Source organism: Liolophura sinensis, chromosome 11 (genome assembly GCF_032854445.1).
Source record: "Liolophura sinensis isolate JHLJ2023 chromosome 11, CUHK_Ljap_v2, whole genome shotgun sequence".
In the NCBI taxonomy this organism is placed as follows: Eukaryota; Metazoa; Mollusca; class Polyplacophora; order Chitonida; family Chitonidae; genus Liolophura; species Liolophura sinensis.
In genome coordinates, this window is record NC_088305.1 from 16,282,201 (window position 1) to 16,302,887 (window position 20,687).

At 39.8% G+C, this 20,687-nt stretch overlaps 1 protein-coding gene across 1 annotated transcript in view; it reads right to left on the reverse strand.

Moving 5' to 3' along the window:
* The window catches only part of LOC135478120 (reversion-inducing cysteine-rich protein with Kazal motifs-like), a 100,257-nt gene that overhangs the window by 13,081 nt on the left and 66,489 nt on the right, over positions 1-20,687 (reverse strand). Inside the window, exons 8-13 of the mRNA XM_064758392.1 lie at positions 13,238-13,368; positions 11,936-12,076; positions 9,866-9,962; positions 9,175-9,351; positions 2,313-2,409; positions 1,106-1,242 (exon numbers count right to left, since the gene is read on the reverse strand). Coding sequence (XP_064614462.1) covers positions 1,106-1,242; positions 2,313-2,409; positions 9,175-9,351; positions 9,866-9,962; positions 11,936-12,076; positions 13,238-13,368 — 780 coding nt within the window. The remainder of the gene's footprint in view (positions 1-1,105; positions 1,243-2,312; positions 2,410-9,174; positions 9,352-9,865; positions 9,963-11,935; positions 12,077-13,237; positions 13,369-20,687) is intronic.

Sequence of the window (20,687 nt, forward strand, 5' to 3'; positions counted from 1 at the left end):
GGATAAGTATGTAAAACTGTTAGGGAATTTCAATAGGTACATACACATATCAGAATTTTGATAAGTATGGGAAACTGTTGAGGAATTTGGATTGGTATGTGAAACTGTTGAGGAAATTGGACTGGTATGTCAGACTGTTGAGGAATTTGGATAAGTATGTCAAACTGTTGAGGAAATTGGCTTGGCATGTTAAACTGTTGACGAAATTGGATTGGTATGTCAAACTGTTGAGGAATTTGGATAAGTATGTGAAACTGTTGAGGAAATTGGATTGGTATGTCAAACTGTTGAGAAATTAGAATAGGTACATGAAACTGTTGAGGAATTTGACAGATACAAGACGGCAGGTAAATGTGGGCAGGTAGGTGAAAATATTGGGAATTAAGGAGGCAGGCAAAAATGTGAGAAATTTGGGCATGCAGGAAGGTGAAAATGTTGGGAATTTGGGCACCTAGGTGAAAATGTTGAGAATTTGGGCAGCCAGGTGAAAATGTTGGAAACTTGGTATTTCAGGTAGATGAAAATGTGAGAAAGTTGAGAATGTTGGGAATTTAGGAAGTGTATGTATGCGAAAACATTGGGAATTTGGGCAGGCAAGTATGTAAAAATGTTCGGAATATGGGCCAGTAGGTAAGTGAAAATGTTGGGAATTGGGGTAAGATGAGTGAACATGTTGGAAAGTTGGATAAATAGATGAAAATGTGGGGAATTTGGGCAGGTAGGTGAAAATGATGGGAACTTGAGCAGGTAGGGGAAAATGACAGGAATTTGGGCAGGTAGAGGAAAATGACGGGAATTTGGGCAGGTTGGTGAAAATGTTGGGAATTTGCGTATGTAGGTGAAAATGTCGGGGATTTGGGCAGCTCGGTGAAAATACTGGGAACCTGGGTAGGTCAGTGAAAATATTGGGAATTTGGGCGGGTAGATGAAAATATTGGGAATTTGAGTAGATACATATAGGTGTACATGAAAATGTTGGTCGGCAGGTGAATCTAATGAGTAATTCTGGTACATGAATGTACATGTAGCTGGAAATAAAATTAGTAATGCTGGTGAAACTGTAGAGGAATATGGGCATGCAGACACCCCAATATAACAACCATACCCAGGTACTGCTTGATGGAGACACACTCATCGTGCAGATTACGTGGGGCCAGGTTCATACACAGCGTCTTTACGGTCTGCTGGGAGTGGAGCCGCTTCGGATCTATACACTGTGTTAGGATCTCCATACAGTCATCCCTGTAACATACCATGCAGTTTGCACATATCATCTGTCCATATTTGATGTGACTGATCACTAGTGATGCATGACTGCTATGCCATGCCAAGAACATTACCAGTGTACTAATTATTCTTAAAAGGCAAGTTGAACGACACACTGCAAAAAACAGCCACATGAGAATCCTTGACTCCTCATTGTAAGAAATGCCCCACAAAAAGCGGGGATTTCCAGGAACTCACTTAACAACCAAGGCCAGGATTTAAGAAATTCTTCTGCGTCTTAGCAATGGAAGGTAAGCATCTTAATCCCCTGGCCACTACTCATTCTCAAAACAAACATAGAATCAGTAGCAAGACTACCAAAGAGCTTGACTATGAGACACATGAATGCAAAACCTCAGCTAAATGCATAAAGAACTGAAATCATGAATTTGGTAATTTTCAGTAATTAATACGCTCATAGAGCATCAGTGATGGAACCTCCCCCTAGTGCCATTGTGCTTTATATGCATGTAAAACTTCAGGTCAGTACATAAAATATTTTTTATGATACCAACCCTAACATTTTGTCTAACGGTGATTCTAATACACGATTAAGTCAGGAATTCAGTCATTTACAGGGTTTAATATATGCACACAGTGAATCAATGATGGAATTCTCCCTCTTGCTATGGTGCTCTACATGTGTGCAAACTGTGAGCTCAATACCAGTGTGCAAACCGTGAGCTCAATACCAGTGTGCAAACCGTGAGCTCAATATCAGTGTGCAAACCGTGAACTCAATACATGTGCACAAACCCTGAGCTCAATACAAGTATGCAAAAACCCTAAGCTCAATACAAGTGTGCAAGCCCTGAGCTCAATACCTGTGTGCAAACCCTGAGCTCAATACATGTGTGCAAATCATGAGCTCAATACCGACAGTACTTTTTTACGACATCACCCCTAATATTTTGTTCAACACGCTTTCTCCATTAATGATGCCAAAGATCAAGGTATGCCTGTACTTTATATAGGTGAGCTAAAAATGATGTTCAAAATCAAAAAGAACAATTGTGAGACATCTAACAACCCCTGTGTTGTCTTACCAGCAGAATGCTATACGTCCTGGACGGCCTCTACACGGTTTGAGCTGCAGGGAACACGCAATGGCCTTCCACTTCTCTGGTTCACAATAACGAATGTCTGAAAGAGAAAACAAAGAAAGACACTGTACATGTGAATGAAAACACCAATCCAGTTGGGTACACACAAGATTGACCAATGAGCGACATGGTAGCAAAATGAAGGAAGTGAAAAAAATGTGACAAATTAGAAAAGGAAGATACTGGATTTGAACCCATGACTTCCAGGTATTACATACAATAGGTCTAGTTCTAAGACCAGCACAGAGACAATGTGGCGCATAGCCAAAGGGAAAAGGCAGAAAGAATACATGCTGTCTACAGGTGGAGTCAATCCTCACCGAAAACTACAGTAATTAGTTTTATGCAGTCTTGCACAAAGCCCCTGGGTTAAGAAGATGAAGAGACTTTCATACAGTTTTAAACAACAAAGAGCAGAATGGAAATCAGCAGCCTAAAATACATCTGAATATGTCATGTTTATATCAAAATTGAAAACTTTTTTTTGTGGAATCAAAAAACAAGAACAATGGGGATTCAAAACTAAATGGCTAGAACCCCTATTCTTAAGACCCGTGACTAAAGAGAATCAAAAAATGCACAGGGGGTGATCTTGCTGGCCATGTTTGAAGTTTACATTTTCTGTCTCTAGATAAATGCATATATAAACACACATAAGCAAGCACACATTCCACTTTCAATTTCATATTCATCACGGAGTTGTGTGCCAGAGAAAAATAATGATATCGAAATCTGGCTATGTGCACAGAAAAGTACATGTACTTGAAATGTACAATAATTATGGCTTAAGCAGAAAGTGTAATGCCCACTCTGGAGCCTCTCTGTACACATCAGGTAATCTGGGAAGAGAACCCGAGTGGCTACGCACAATTGACTAGCAAACGGAGCAAATCTAAACAGGTATAATTTGTCTGGTTACTTCAGTGGTGGAGGCAGAGTTGGTTGAGTTGGCTTGGTTGGGCGGATGGGGTTAGAAAGGGTGGAATTGGGAGAAATGGGGCTGGGCAGGGATTTAAAGGGGTAGTGGATGCCATGGTAACCTGTCAGTGGTTGGGAACATTGAATGAAAACAAAAAGTTGGTGAGCTGTGATAGTCGGTACCCTAATTCCTTAACATTTTTGCATATGAAACAGCAATTTTATGCACTTTTTCAATTTGATTTTGGAGACAAAACTACCCTCATTCTTACACATTTTCAACTGCCTCTGCAGCCAATATTCTGAAACATTCTGAAGGCAATAATTTCCACAGCTTTATGAAGCTTGCATCTTTAAGTACACAAACTAATCATTTTTCAGTGTCATTTCATATGCACAAATTCCGCTGAATGGGTTGCACGTTGGGGGGGTGTTAGGGTGGCTCAAGCAAGTGAATTATGCAGTAAATCCACCCACAATCCTACAACTATAAAGTGTATTTCGTGGTAATCACACCCACAATCCTACAACTATAAAGTGTATCTTGTTGTAAATCCACCCACAATCCTACAACTATAAAGTGTATCTTGTGGTAAATCCACCCACAATCCCACAACTATAAAGTGTATCTTGTGGTAAATTCACCCACAATCCCACAAGCATAAAGTGCATCTTGGTGTAAATCCACCCACAATCCCACAACTATAAAGTGTATCTTGTGGTAAATACACCACAATCCTACAACTATGAAGTGTATCTTGTGGTAAATACACCCACAATCCTACAACTATAAAGTGCATCTTGTGGTAAATACACCCACAATCCCACAACTATAAAGTGTATCTTGTGGTAAATACACCCACAATCCTACAACTATAAAGTGTACATTGTGGTAAGTACATCACAATCCCACAACTATAAAGTGTATCTTGTGGTAAATACACCCACAATCCCACAACTATGAAGTGTATCTTGCGGTAAATATACTCACAATCTTACAACCATAGAAAACAAAACATTGTTTTGTCCCAGTTTACAGTGAGCCCCATTTTCCATTTTCATGCAATTTTTTTATTTCTTATATAATGCACAAGGTAACAGGTACTGGTGATCTGTAAACTGTCATCAGCCAATTGTTTCTATTTTCACCATAGCCTCTTGCATTAAGTCACAAGACATTGCATTAAGATGAAAGATGGGGCTCCAATCACTTTGACGCAAACCTCCTCATTCAAGGTTTAAGCTGGATTTTTTTTCTACCAGCCAAAACCATGGTGAAAGCACCAGAGTATCAACTTGCACATAGATGGTTGCACTGGTAGTGAGGTAAATTGAGGAAACAGATGTTGTGGGGTCTGTTTGTGGGTCAGATAATGATTTACAGTAGTAGGTATTTATAACAATAGCCAGGCCTTGACAGGCACATCAGCCCTAAGTGTGAAGGGGGGGGGGGGGGGGGGGGAGAGATTAGACAAACTGAGAGGGAAACGAACACAGACATGATCTGATATGGACTTAGGCATTTTCCTTTATACCAGCTAGTAGCATATGCTCCTGTATATGTAGTTAGGCTGGATCTTCAGTATGTTTCACTTTATAAAATTATACAGCTGTAATTGGTGACTTCTCATAACTTCATTAAAAATGAAAAAAAAAAAAACATACAGATTTTAGGTGATTTAGCAATGCTGTGCTGGTGTCTGTTTTACCTCCGTGCTGTGCTGGTGTCTGTTTTACCTCAGTGCTGTGCTGGTGTCTGTTTTACCTCAATGCTGTGCTGGTGTCTGTTTTACAACAAATGCTGTGCTGGTGTCTGTTTTACCTCAGTGCTGTGTTGGTATCTGTTTTACCTCAGTGCTGTGCTGGTGTCTGTTTTACAACAAATGATGTGCTGGTGTCTGTTTTACCTTAGTGCTGTGTTGGTGTCTGTTTTACCCCATTGCTGTGCTGGTGTCTGTTTTACAACAAATGATGTGCTGGTGTTTAGTAAGTGAGGTTAACGTAAAAGCTACAAATACATAGAGGATATTTCACAGTGAAGGTTGAATACCGTATGTATTTTTTATCTGAGAGGTGGAAATGACACAAAAACATCGTATCTTGGTGCATGATGTACATGTGTGAATGTTAAAGTTGATTGAGCCCGTATTATGACATGATCCTGAAGGATCTGGATTGAAATGTCATCAAACAAAATGTTTCTTTTCTGACTTCATGGCATCTGGGTGTAAAATATCAACGTAATATCAACTGTAGTAACAGAAGTGATATCAAACTGAGTGAAATATCACCTTTATCAGTGGAGGAAATCCCAACATTTCACCTTTACATAAATAATGAAGATAAGTATAAAATGACAACAGAATCAAACAACTGACACAGTTTTTAGAACAACATATAAAATTAAAACCAGTCGAACGCATATGTACTGTTTTTGCCGTATAAACTGGCTCAATTAGTTTATTTTAGTCACACTGAAACTCTCTAAGCAAAGATCTGTTATCAAATTAGGCCTAAACCAACACATCACAAGTCATTTAGTTATAGGTGTAGCTTGAAAACACAAGTTAACTTAGATTTATGGATTGAAGACTAGACTATGAAATAAGGGTGTTGAATTTGCCTACCTGTTTTGAACTAAAAATGCAAATGTACTCTAGTGTGTCATGTCCGCAGCTATTTAATCCTCAACAATCATAAATGACAGCTCCACTGACTAATTTAATACACCACTTGTGAGGGACAAATTTTTAAACAGGTAATATATCATCATCCCTCTGACAGGCTAAGCACTGTGTATTATTATTACTATTATTACTGTATTACATAAGTGTTCTCTGTGAGTGTGGGTCATAAAAGTGCCATGTCAGGTAAAGTCTCAAGTGTGTTTGTGTAACGGAAATCCCTAACCACCTTTTTACACCCTCAATTAATCCTCTGTCTTGTCGGCAGTCATGCATGATGTTTGACAAGTACACATATCAATTTGTAGATTTCATACACGCAGTGCCACAACAATGCTCCAAACTGACAACCTGTAGGATATTAGCCTGTCTCATTACGTCCGTCTGAACAAAAAGACCACCACAGCAGGGGACAAATCTTACTGGCATCAACTTTTTTGCATTTGTTTCATCGAGCAGAAAATCGTTGTTTTTCCTGCACTGTGTGCAGGTGAATTCCATCTTCAATTGTTGATTTTAGCTCAGTTTAGCAGAAATTTGATAAAAATTAATAGGGTAATGTGCAGTTTGAACTTTTTTGTCGATAAAGGTAACAAAAAAAAAAGTCCTACTGTAATGTGTGAAAACTGTTCTGCCACACTGGTTGACTTGAATTTACCAATCACCTATCTCATTATGTTCTGCAGACATAACTAGACAGCTCTCTCCTTCAGTAACTTCCTGAATTCACAAACACTCAGCTCCTTTATTTTCTCAAACATTCATCTACTCTAAATTCCTTTTCGTGACTTTTTTTCTAAGACACCCATGTTATAGTAAACATGCATCACAGTGATCAAGGTTTTCAAACCAAGATAAATGCACAAGACCCATTACTGAGCTATGGCCCATTACTGAATTGCGGCCCTTTACTGAGTTATGGCCCCTTACTGAGTTATGGCCCTTTACATACATATCCCATACTAGGTTACATGTTCATGAGCATGGCTGTTGGATTGCACTGGCGGAAAGCTCATGTTTCTTGGATGAATTGCATGCCTGTTTAATTAGGAAAAATAGCTTTTTCCAGACTATTTGACTGTGCACACTCCATATTGCCCTGGGATTGAAGGTGTACCCCCAAGTCTTGGCAGATGGCCCTGAATTTCATCTAAAACCAGCTACATGACAAACGGTTAAACAAGGCACTGAAAATTAGAGAATTTATATCTGCCATTACTATCTATACATTATGTGTGCAAGTTATCTTCACAGATGGCAGGAATTCAAAGCTTACATGTGTGACATTATTGATACAAGTCTGTGTTTTGGTGGCTGTATTTTCTGACTATCACAAGTTGTTTTCTTCCTGATCCTCTGTACTTCTTGAGCTACACAACAATCTGATGATTGGTTTATAAGAGACAATAAACTTTTCACTTCATGTTTTGTGGGTCAGAAATTAGAAACCTGCAGGATATGCTCTAGTGTTAAGAGCTCTAAGCTAGACTCATGCTAGGTCAGCCCTTACTGGGCTAAGGGCTATGAGCTAGAACTTATGCTAGGTCAGCCTTCTCTAGGCTAAGGGCTCTGAGCTAGAAATGCTAGGTCAGCCCTCTCTGGGCTAAGAGCTGAGCTAAATTTATGCTACAACTGATGGTCAGCCCTCGCTAAGAGCTCTCAGCTGGAGCTTATGCTAGGTTTCTTGTATATGGTATTCATTGATCTCTAATAATGAAGTATACATAAGTGATTAATTTTAAATTCGAATATTCAGCTGGTTAAGTTTATAAACAAACCAGTTGAATAATACTTTTGACAAGTCACATGGTATACATGTAGTTAGGCTTCACCTTTAATGATAAAAAAGTTTGAATTCCACCTACCCTATTTTAACATCGCATTTACAATAGGTTTAACAGGTATTCAACTGCAAAGTCCTGACAAGGCTGACATCCAGCCTGGACACTTCCACACAGCCCTGCCCAGCATAGCCCTGCCCAGCGTAGCCCTGCCCAGAGTAGGCCTGCCCAGTGCAGCCCAGCCCAGCCTAGCTCACTAGCAAGACACTCAAGACTTTGAACAGCAGACAATATAGATCACACAACCACAAAGGCTTAAATATTTATTCATTTATTTGCTTGGTGTTTTATGCCGTACTCAAGAATATTTCACTTATAGGACGGCAGCCAGCATTATGGTGGGTGAAAACCGGACAGAGCCCGGTGGAAACCCACGACCATCCGTAGGTTGCTGCCAGACCTTCTCACGTACGGCCGGAGAGGAAGCCAGCATGAGCTGGATTTGAACTCACAGCGACCGCATTGGTGAGAGACTCTTGGGTCATTACGCTGCACTAGCGCGCTAACCGACTGAGCCACGGAGGCCCTAAAGGCTTGAATAATTGAACATGATACAGCCCTGTTATACAATTCGCTATATACAATTCGCTACATGATGTGCATGAGTTTGCAAAGAGAAATAAAAAAATAGAACATTTAATTGCTATTTTTCACATCATCAATGGGGAATACAACGAACTTTAAAGAAGCTGGTCCATGCAGTGCTCCATTTGTCTACAGCCTCACAAAGCCAACAGGTTGTTCCCAAGCACCACAGCATTACAGCAGAAACTCAGGTGCTTTGTAATACAGCTTAGAACCAAATTGATTAGCACGGAAATGGAACTCAGCTGGTCACTGCGATTATGCATACCCTGACATTGTTTGCCTTCAAGAGATCAAGACCTGTCCAGTGGCCCACTTTTAACTAACAATCTGTGAGTGAGTGAGTGCTTGGGGTTTAACGAACTACCAATATGTCTGCGGAATAGCAAATCAATTATTGAGAATACTGAATTTGCTTTATCTGATTGGTATTGGTGTTACTAATGCTGTGCTGAGAATGTTATTGAAACCATTTGTTCACACACTTGGCATCTCCAGAATTACACTTTCCTAAATTTATTTAAAGGACCAGAAAGACACACAAATTGTTTGCTAAGGATACTAACAACAAGAGTTTTGAAACCTTGCTACAAATCAACAGACAAAAAGCTACGGAAAATAAGTGTCTCCAAACTTAAGACCAAGGAGATGAAACTGACAGCTTCATCGGGTTTTTAAAAGGAGCGTGCTCCAATGTTAGTTTGCGGCCATCTGACAGAAGGCAATTTTTTGACAAAGCTTTAGTGAAGAGCAATCTCAGAATGTTCTTGTCCTCACCTTTGACAGGTATGATCATCTGAGGTAGAATGATGCGTTTGCTCTGCCACGCCTTCACGTATGCCTCGGCTGCTTGATCGGCTTGAGCATTACAACTGCGGAACAACTCCGACGGACGGTTGTTGAAGTTTGAACAAAAATCCAGGCCACTACATCCAAACTGACATGGCTCCTCAACTGTTAACAGAGGGTAAACACTCTTAAAATCATTTATTTAGTTACCTATTCATTCATTCAGACATTTATTTAGTGCCTTTTTTAAGCAAAGATACTACAATTCCATGATTTATTCTTACAATCACACTTTTTGTAGCAGAGTTTAATCATGCCAGGCTTTTAAGGTGTTCAGAGTGGGTGACGGGTGGTTAGGTGGGGGTGGGGGTGTGAGGTGTGGTTGGGGTGTGAGGGGTGGAAAGGGGGGGGGATCATTTCGTGGAAAAAAAGGTTTGACAGATACCACAAAAGTATCTGAAAGGTTTCTTTACTTCAATATGTATGTCAACTTTCTACCACCTTGCCTTCATTTATCCAAACAAAAAAGTACTATTCTAGAAGGAGTTTGGTTGGGGGGGGGGGTAGCCAGGGGGTATGGGGTGTGGTGGGGCGTGGGTACTAGCCGCAAACAATGAAAGGGATAGAAGAACTACCAGAAAGATTTACATACTCTTGTGTTCAGTTTCTAGTAACTCACCTTCATCCAGGCAGATTTTGAGAGGTGATGTAGGCTTGTGATCCAGACATAGGTGGTTGAAATCATTCCAAGTGACTGCCCAGCCACGACTGTATGTCTACAACAAGCACGATAAAATTGCCATGGGCTGAATGTAAACACCAATAAGGTAAGTGGACATGACATGGATGTTTGTCTAGTGCAACATACATTGCGGAAAAGTTGTCTTCCAATAATATATAGTGTGCCACACACACACACATATATATATCTGGTGGGCATAAAAAATGGGCCGTACTTTGTTGCTGCATTGCTCCATTATCCTTTGCTCAAACCCATTCAAGTGTTAGACATTCAAATGGCATGATTTTGTTAATATGCTGACCAATTTTCAAAGTCATAGCTTGAGTAGTCACAGGGTTAAAATGAAAAAATAGCCTCAAAAAACGCACGTTCCGGTGACCCACACTGCATCACCTGTCAGGTGTCATGAGTAGATCGCAGTCTGCACCTGTGTTAGAGAAAACCTTCTGCCAGATAGGCACAAGTTTTGCTGAATCAAGATGGTCTTCTCTGCGGTGGACAAGGAATTGATCACCTTTTCAAGTAAAACAAGGTAGAACATCATTTTGATGTGTCCGGACCATGCGTTTTTGACTCTATTTTGATTCTGGTCCCATGAACAGAAATATTAAAGGATGAAATTGAAATCTGGTCTGTATACTTAGGGACATAATGGCTTTTGAGTGCGTAAATTTTTAGATGCGGACGCAAGAGGGTTTTCAGAGATATTGAGTGTCGGCCCATTTTTTTATGCCCACTCGATTTATATAAATATATATAGTAAATTGCCTTTTTATTCGCGTGGGTACTAACATTCGTGGATTTCGCGGCAAACACATTTCCGAGAAACTAAATGCCATCAAATATAAAACCCATGTAAGTAATTTATTAATGTAGCATGCATTACAGTTATAAATTCGTTAACAAGCACTACAGTTCTCATACTTTTTTAAACATGTTAATTTCACAAAATCCTGCTTAATTGATCCTCAGTTAATCTTGCTTTCTTTTAAGGAGGATTAGTTCCGTCTAAGTATCGCCACAATGCGACACTGCTGTTTTTGTTGATTTACTGCCGCGGGTTAGAGACATACAAATCGATAATTTTTATTGGGCGTGTGTACGTGATATGATATGCATACGATGGGAGAGGCTGTTTTTTTATTGACGGCACTTGCCTTTCAGTCAGATCACATTTCCGACACACCCGATACATCGCTCGGGGGTTTCCGCACTTCAAACTTCCTTTTCATAATACTGATTTCTGAGAAATTTACTCAAAATCTGTCAAAGTTCACTCAAAGTTTTACCTCACACTGCTGATGCATTGAGAATTAACCAGTGGGATTTATTTATATCACATTTAATCCTTCGTCATCTCCAGAGTGAGTGACACAAATATTTCCTAACACAGGAGGTAAGGGCTTCATCTCAATAAGATTAACAGTCTTCAAAAGATTAAAAGCTTAAGAGGATTACTGTCCTTGTTACTTGAATGCCTGAGTTGTTTTATTACTTGTTTCTTTGATTTATTTATTTATTTGATTGGTGTTTTTACACCGTACTCAAGAATATTTCACTTATACGACGGCGGCCAGCATTATGGTGGGAGGAAACCGGGCAGAGCCCGGGGGTAACCCACAACCATCCGCAGGTTGCTGGAAGACCTTCCCAAGTTTAAATGATAACACTTGAATACTTGAGTTGTTTTATTACTTGACGTTTCTGTATTGAAGTTTGATTTTCGTTTATCAGTTGTCCAAAAATTCTGCTCAGATCTGAGAAATCTGATTCCTGCGAACGTGTCTTCTTACCAAATCCGTGAAAGTTTATGCCCTGAATAAAAAGGCATTTACAGTATGTATGTAAGAGCATCCACATGGAAAGTTCCCAAAACTTTTGTCACAAAAGATTGCCATATACTTGTACGAGTGAAAAGTTCTTGAGTATAGTTTTAAACAACAATTATATGTAAATAAATTTTCAACGTCTTCAATTCAAACATTTTGAATGTCAAAGAATGCCAACCTGCACACACAAATTGCGACACTTGCTGTCCGAGGCTTTAGAACAACACTGAAGTTTGACCCCATCTATGACAATCTTTGTTGTATTTACAGGTGGTCCACCTCTTTCTGACCGAGACAAGAAACACTGCCACATGGGATCCTGGCAACAGAAAAAGCAGTTTTAAAATTACACCTCTTTTTTTACTCCTTTATAGTAAAATACTGTATCTTCCCTAGTGATTTGCCTAAGAAAAATACAGTCAATGCCATCAAATATTACTTTTGGTGCCAAAACACACATTTCCCTTTAGGATATCATCCTGCCTTACAAACAAACCTAAAAACATCTTGGGGGTCCGTGACTCAGTTGGTTAGCGCGCTAGCGCAGCGTAATGGCCCGGGAGTCTCTCACCAATGCGGTCGCTGTGAGTTCAAGTCCAGCTCATGCTGGCTTCCTCTCCGGCTGTACGTGGGAAGGTCTGCCAGCAACCTGCGGATGGTCGTAGGTTTCCCCCAGGCTGCGCCCGGTTTTCACCCACCATAATGCTGGCCGCCGTCGTGTAAGTGAAATATCCTTGAGTACGGCGTAAAACACCAATCAAATAAATAAATAAAAAGATCTTTTTAAGATGAATAAAATTCTCATAATCAGTCATCAAAATGAGCCTACATTCCTGGTTGAAATATTAGGCCAAAGACAGTACTTCAGTAGCTCATCAATAAAGTATTGGCTCTGTTAATCCACGTATAAGAATTCACCAGCTGTCTTATAGGTGAAACCATAAACCAGTATGTAAAATGTCATGCAAAAAAAGTAAATAAATTACAATTATTTTACTTAATTATATTTAAAAAACATATTAAAAGAAATTATTACAAACAATAATAACCCCGGATCAGTCAGTTTTTTGAAATCATCTGCAATCGTTGTAATCGCCTAGCTCGACAGGAGTTCTCCCTGGAAGCCCCTCTGGTTCTCCCTGGAAGCCCCTCTGGAGCTCCCTGAAAGCTCCTCTGGTTCTCCCTGGAAGCCCCTCTGGTTCTCCCTGGAAGCCCCTCTGTAGCTCCCTTGAAGCCCCTATTGGTTCTCCCTGGAAGCCCCTACAGTTCTCCTTTGAAGCCCCTCTGGAGCTCCCTGAAAGCTCCTCTGGAACTCTCTGGAAGCTTCCCTGGAGCTCTTTTGAAGACCCCTTGGGGCTCCTATGAAGCCCCCCCCCCATGGAGATCCTATGAAGCCCCCCCCCATGGAGCTCCTTTGAAGCCCCCCCCCCCCCCCGGAGCTCCTTTGAGGGACCCCCCTAGCATGCAAAACTGAGCTTACTATCGGAGATGGGGATCCACAGCTTTGGATTAACTCATCCATGATCTCCTGCTCTGTCGCCAAGGTAACCAGGATGGAACGACACTTTGATTGACACTTCTTAGACTCTGCCCTATCACAGCATGGTAGACCTGAAAGGCAATTAAACAATATTTGCCAATCAATCCTGTTTACTTGTAACTGTCACCAGTTTGCTGTTGGTTAATTTGCTTGTATAATTGAAGGTATACTTAAAATTATTACTCATAATGGGAGAATACAGATACACTGTATTTTAGCCAAAGTCTAGCAGTTTTTAAGTGACACATTTTGCTTGACTCTAATTGATTCATTCATATTATAGAACCACTTAAGGATTTTTTGTGAAGTATGATCAATTTCTCGTCAGAACAACTTAGGTGTTGGCAACAAAAATATCGTTTTCTTCTGAAAGTGCATTTTTACATACAGGTGATTTTTAGGCAAAAAACATTCATTCGTGCAAATCCAACAGACCTGCTTTGAATTACCTCCCTTGTTATACGACAGTGACTATGACATAACGTGAGATTAGTTTCTGAGGCGATAAACTATGAAAAGTGGAACCTCACCAATTAAAGCATGCAGTATTTAGGTTACTTCATGATCATGATCAACAAATATTTTCCAGCCAATCGAATGTGAAAAATCATAACATTAGCCTTTGAGAATCGCAGAAATGTTTGATGATTTTGAAAGAAGTCAAGTGTTTCAGCAGAGGGGTTCAAACGAAGGCATCTGTTGTATTTCATTAGGGTCAAGATTTTGAAAGATACCTGTGAATGGATTTTTAAAAAAATACATAACATTTCTAATTATGCTTACAAAACGAAAAGACAGTTCTTCAACAAGCTTATACCACTCTAACCTCAAAACTTGCAAACAGCCATTTTCTGAAATACCACCTAGTACTTTAAGCTATTCCTATCAAACGGAGAAAATTTGACTTGAGTGGTGAATACTGATTTCTTTTGCAAAAAAGTCTCTGGTATTGCCTGTTTGATACTGGCCACAACTACAAGGTGTCCCTCAGCAGCCACACGAATATAAAGAAGCCTAGTCATGTTTGAACTGTTTGAACTGTCGAGAGTCACATGTGTCAACAGAGCCAATCTACAGCCTAACTTCATCTTATGCCAATCCCTATAACATGTTTCACAACAAACTGACAAATTCTGTGTCAACACACTGGCCAGCCAGTGGGTGGGCAGACAACAAGTGGGGCTGTCAGAACTGGCACTCAGACGTGCGTGCTAGTTTCCTTGTTTCACCTCAGGTGTGAAGCCCTGCACAGGTATAGGAGATCTACATTTCGTGTTTCGGCACAGGTGTAAAACTTTCATAAAATGATGCTAACAGCTCTGAGGCAAAGACAAGGGTGAGAGTTTTTTTTTAAACAACTAAAGTACAAATGTCTTTATACATTCATTAAACATTTTTGGATGCTGATCCTGGAAAATTCCAGAAAATCTTAACATTCTTTTACCATCCGAATCAGAGACTTGTACATACTCATGGGGGGCTTCCGTAAAGACTGAATACTGAGGCCAACCAAATAATAAAATCACAGAAAGAGAAAATTCACACTTTTTGCTATTCCTTGTATCTAGGAGTCCACCCTGGATGTTTCTTTGACAGAATACCTCACATTTAGAACCATAGCTTTGGTTTCGTGATCAGCTCTTTTCTGTTTTAAATTTTAAAGCTACGTCTGGCCGTAAGTAATTTCTGTTCATTTCCCCCGCCAAATGCTGGTGGCCATATTTTTGAGTATGGCATAAAACACCAATGAAATAAATCAATAAAATCCTACATAAATCTCTATGTTTTTAGTTAAATGAGCAGTGTACAACATCACATAATTAACAGACATTTTTCCTTACAGACTGTATTTTGCTGAGGAATCACGAAAGCTAGGATGAGTCCAACATTGTCGGAGTTCATGTATGTTAATCCAGACAATCTACATACATGTATATCTACTGAAACAAGGAGTAATTAGAACAACTCAAACAGTGTGTAAATCACAATTTGTTGGATATATTTCATGATAATAGCTTTCAAAATATTCTGATTTCAAAGCACGTCCTTAATCTGCTAACATGGTTCTTTTTTCGCTCGCACTTAATACCATATCTCCTTAGTAAACTTTTGTTTTATTTCACAAATTTCGAACATTTCCCTTTAAATTTCTGAATGATGCCAAATAGAGTATGCCTCTGGTATGAGATGGATTGACAACACAGCCAATTAAATGACAGCAGAAGACTGTGATCCTGTTGCTTCCTGTGCGACATAGAATTGTTCAATGAGGAACAGCCAGTATACCCGTAAAATTTAAGACTTTGATCAAATCCTGCTGTTTATTCCACCACATGATCCTGGTGTGACAAAAATGCTATTTCCACAACTTTGACTTTAAAATCACAAAATCACCATACATTTGATTTCACGCTGGCAGCCTTGAATAACTGTACCAGCCATTAAACCAAATTAAATGCAGCACAACTTCATCACCTCCACCTGAAGAGCACATGCCTGAAATTTAAGGCGTTGACCAAATGAATTCCATCACAGGTGTTAATGCAGTTTTCTGACCTCTGTCAGGTCAAAGGTGAACAGCTAAAGGTGATTCATTAGACACAGGATCAACGTCATATCCGATTTAAGCATTCAGCAGGGCGAAACATTCCGCAACATAGAATTCATGCTTATGTCAAAAGCAAAATCATGGAGGATCAACAACAACAACAACAAACAGCCTTTGTTGAAAAAGTAGACAAAGCATATTCCTTCTTAACAAACACATCCTTTGCTTCATTCTAGATTCAACTGGGCATGTTTAGTTCTGACATGTATTTTTGTACATTTTTGTGGCAAACATTTGGCCTATTTTGGAGTATTAATACACAAATAACAAATACATACTGGGAAGTATTCACAGCTCAAAAGTAATTCTTAACATATAACCCCTCTGAAGGTCACAGCCTTTGCTACATGGAAGAGATTACTTCATAATGCTGGCTGTGAAATACTTCAGGGCAAAAGCAGAGAGTTGCTTTAAGAAGAAATGTATGCTTTTAGTGTTTTGTTATTTATTTGATTGGTGTTTTACACCATACTCAAGAATATTTCACTTATAAGATGTTGGCCAGCATCATGGCAGAAAGAACCTTGGGAGAGCCCAGGGGAACACACAACCATTCGCAGGTTGCTGTCAGACCTTCCCACGTAAGACCAGAGAGGAAATATCACAAGCTGGACTTGAGCTCATAGCGACCCCATTGTTGAGAGGCTCCTGGCTCCAATGTGCTGCCCTAGCAGTCTAACCATTCAACCACAGATCGAGGCCTCCTTTTCAGAGTTTGGATTCACTACAAACATGTATATGTGAGAAATGCCTAAGTTACACATGCATTTCTTTAAACTGCTGATTGGTTAACCAATAACAACATGATTGTTAACAATAAATAACAGTTGTTTTCAATTTTTAAAAATCTGAATTTGCAGTAAATACACATATGTCTGTGTCAATGCACAATTTGAAATCCATGTCATCTTAAATACAGGTCCTTCGTCAGGTGAACGGCCCAGTCATAAAAGATAAGGACGTCAAAATTATGACTGACAGACCATCAGACCTGACCGACCCACAGATCACAAATGCCAGCAGACACTGTTATCCTGCACCTTCATGTTGCACAGGTGGACTATCTCTTAGCAGCAAGTTTTCAGGCTTCCCGAGGGTCCAATAACTGCAGCCAACACCATATAACTGATACCAGAAGCTGTGAACCATATACATCATTATGAAATATAAGTAACATAAGGAGGCGAGATGGAGGGTGGAGAGGGTTTAGGAACATACGAAGCAAGCCTGCAAGAAGAACTACAAAGCGCCCTCAGCAGGCCTTGGCCAACACCTGTGCCCGACTCCTTCTGTTTCTCAGCCAATGGTTATTGTTTATGTGTTAATCGGGTCATGTGATACCCTTTCCCCAGAGGGGGATCCTGAGAGAGAGTTGTTCCCCTGAAGAGTACTTTACAGCTTTCCCATCACTGCAGGATAGGCCTATGTACATGTATCTCTTGCTGTTGGCCACTGGCAGTAGATAACTAAGGATCAAGGCGAACAGCATCTGTCCTAGGAAGGCCAGGGGGCAAGGGTGGGGTGGGGGTTTGGGATGTGATGCTGGACAGATCAGTGGAAAGGGGAACAAAGAGGCATGGAATAGTTCACTCTTGCTGGACACATACAACTCTAAATTTTGTAGTACCCCAAAGTCTTGTTGATAAATAATGACAATTCCACCAAAAGTTCAGCATGTAATATATACTTTCAGAAGTACATAAAGGCCTTTACAATGATACTTTGATCCCAACTCTTAAGTTTTTCTAATAAAATTAATCAATCAAACTTTGCTATATTAAGAGCTCTCAAGCAGCCAATAAGGTGTAAGAACCAATCAGAATCAAACAAAATGTGGCACTTGAAAAAGGCTAAACATCTGGTGAAATACAGTAATTCAGACTCTTTTCCCAGGAAAATTTCTTTGACAGATAATCAATTTTAGTGGAACAACTTAATAAACATGAACTTAGTTGTTTTAAGAGAAAATCGGTTATAGAAAAACTTTTTATCAGTTATAGAAAAACTAGATCAGCTTTAATGAATGAACTTGTACTTGTGTGTTTTGGAAGTAAGTAGGCGGACGAGGGGGGGGGGGGGGGGGGGTTGGCCTGAAATTACAGATCATAAATTACTGCAGACTTTCAAGGAGACTGACAGAAAAGGTGTCAAATATAAGGAAAAGTTATCACTTTCGGCAAAATCCTTTCATTCAGATATTGTGAGAGAAAACGCGTAAAATAACAGAGATGAAATTCAAGACTGACCCTTGGGTTTAGGAGGAGCCGACAAAAAACGACATGGGTCATCCAGCTAAATAAACAAGCCTGGTGCATGTAGGATGGCCCTTGGGTTGTTTGTTCAGTGGAGAATGGGCACTAAAGTGGCCAGTTCAAATGAACCTTATCTCTACACCAATATCACCCCTAATATTCTTAATTCAAAAACCCTTGTAGCTTCAAGCAAATTTCCAAAATGTCATCTCACAGTGTGTCATTCTTCCAAACCAGTTGAATGGATGAAGGGGTAGTGGGAGGGGTGTGGGGGAAAGTATAACCTTCTAAATTTTCCATCAATCATGGTTAGAGGGACCAATTCTTCGAAGGATGGACCCTGCTTTAGGGATCCTTTGCCCTAGGAAACACCGCTCGCCTCCAATATCCAGGGGTGAAACTATGGCGAAACATTACTCTCAGAAATAGCAAACAACAATCACTCCACATGACAGTACGAACAGGAATAAAGGCATACAGAATGGTACACGTAACACAATCTGATGGCTAACAGAAGGGGGACATATCCTGAAAACACCTGGATTAATTCCTGAACAAATCTGGAGATACAGCGCTTCGCTAAGTATCATGCTATAATCCACATGATACACCTTGTGTGTCACACAGATATATCACACGTAAAATGGTATAAAATGGCTTCCTAAAAGATACACGACTTTTTAAAAACTTTATGTTCCACTGATAAGGTTTAAGTGAGCTACTGTTTCGGGCTAAACACATGTAAAACATATTGCATATGGCACAAACACACATTAAAAAAAAACATGCGCATACTTAATGATATCTGACATGTGCTCTTCAAATAAGATAAATGGATTCGGGCTATTTTCTGACTAACACAAGGGCAATACTTTACTGCAGTATATACGTCCATTTGGATTCATTTCAACACTGCTATTTGAGATTTTTCAGAGCAGAAAATTAATGTTTAATTATGACAGATCTCAAGTTTTATTCGTTTAGCAGTTTGAAGTGGGTCTCTTTTCTCCAGTGTAAACATTTTAAAAATCTCCCTAACTCTTTACTATACTCTTTACAGCGCATGCACCACTCTCTAGCTTTCGTTTTTCATCACTGCCACCAATAGCAAATCTTGTACAGAAATCTTGAACATCGAGGTCACTAGGGTCACGTTGATGAGACAGGATGTGACATTCCAAAACCCAAAGAATCCACCCGAACTTTCATCTCTAATAATACTTTACGCACATGCCTTCTCTTTATTCAGAGTACCTAGAACATGATTTTCACCAACACCTAAAGCAATTTTATTGCTGATTAAATAGTTCCGTGGAAGGACACAAGTGATGAGGCTAAGCCTTAACTAGCCTACGTGCGCCTCACAGGATCCAAAAGTCAAGCCTGTTTGTGGGTGGAAGTGGCGTAAAGAGAAAGGCTGAGAGCGACGCACGTTCTATAGGGAGCATGTACCTTTTACTAACCAAAACTGCAAAATTCTGTTTGAAAATCCTCAAAAAATTTTAGTATATAGAGAATGCATGACTTCTGTCACTGGTCATGATGTACGATCTGCATAGACAGATGATCTTATCACTCATTTGAAACTGCATACATGCCCCTAACAATGCATTTTAGTTATCAAAATATTTTGAATTATGCTTTAAGTTATATTTACAGCCATACTTCCCTGTTCGTATGTGTTGACTTTTTCAAAGAATTGTGTTACTTCCAACTTTTTTCAGATAATATAGGAAGACTGACTGCTACTGATTGGAAAAGACATAAAAATTATTCATAATCAAAATATTCCCCATAATTATCATTACCACGAGCAGATGCAGAATAATTATTACACTCGTATCTGTGTTCCACGAAAATACATGTGCAAATCATGAAACCGTACTAAAAACTGATCATACATGTACATGTACCATGCAACGTTATCCAAACAGCTTTCAAGCAGGACACTGGAAGGTCACTTAATGAAATTTATTTATTTATTTATTTGATTGGTGTTTTACGCCGTACTCAAGAATATATCACTTATACGATGGCGGCAAACATTATGGTGGGTGGAAACCGAGCAGAGCCTGGGGGAAACCCACGACCATCCGCAGGTTGCTGAAAGACCTTCCCACTTATGGCTGGAGAGGAAGCCAGCATGAGCTGGACTTAATGAATGAATGAATGAATGAATGAATGATTATGGCTTAACGCCACATCGGCAATATTTCAGCCACATCGTGGCGAGAACAAGGTGAAAACAACAGATGGTTAAAGCTGGACTTAAACTCACAGCAACCCCATTGGTGAGAGGCTCCTGGGTCATTACGCTGCGCTAGCGTGCTAACCAACTGAGCCACGGAGGCCCCCACTTAATGAATAGGTCAAGTCATAGCTTTAAGGTAAAACTTTTGGAACCCACTTGTAACGTGCAAGTCACTTGTAACAAGTCACTTGTAACATGCAAGTTATATTTAACCATGGCCCTTGAATGTTTAATCTGTAAGTTGATCCAGTCACTGGTTAGAAATATGTACTACCCCAA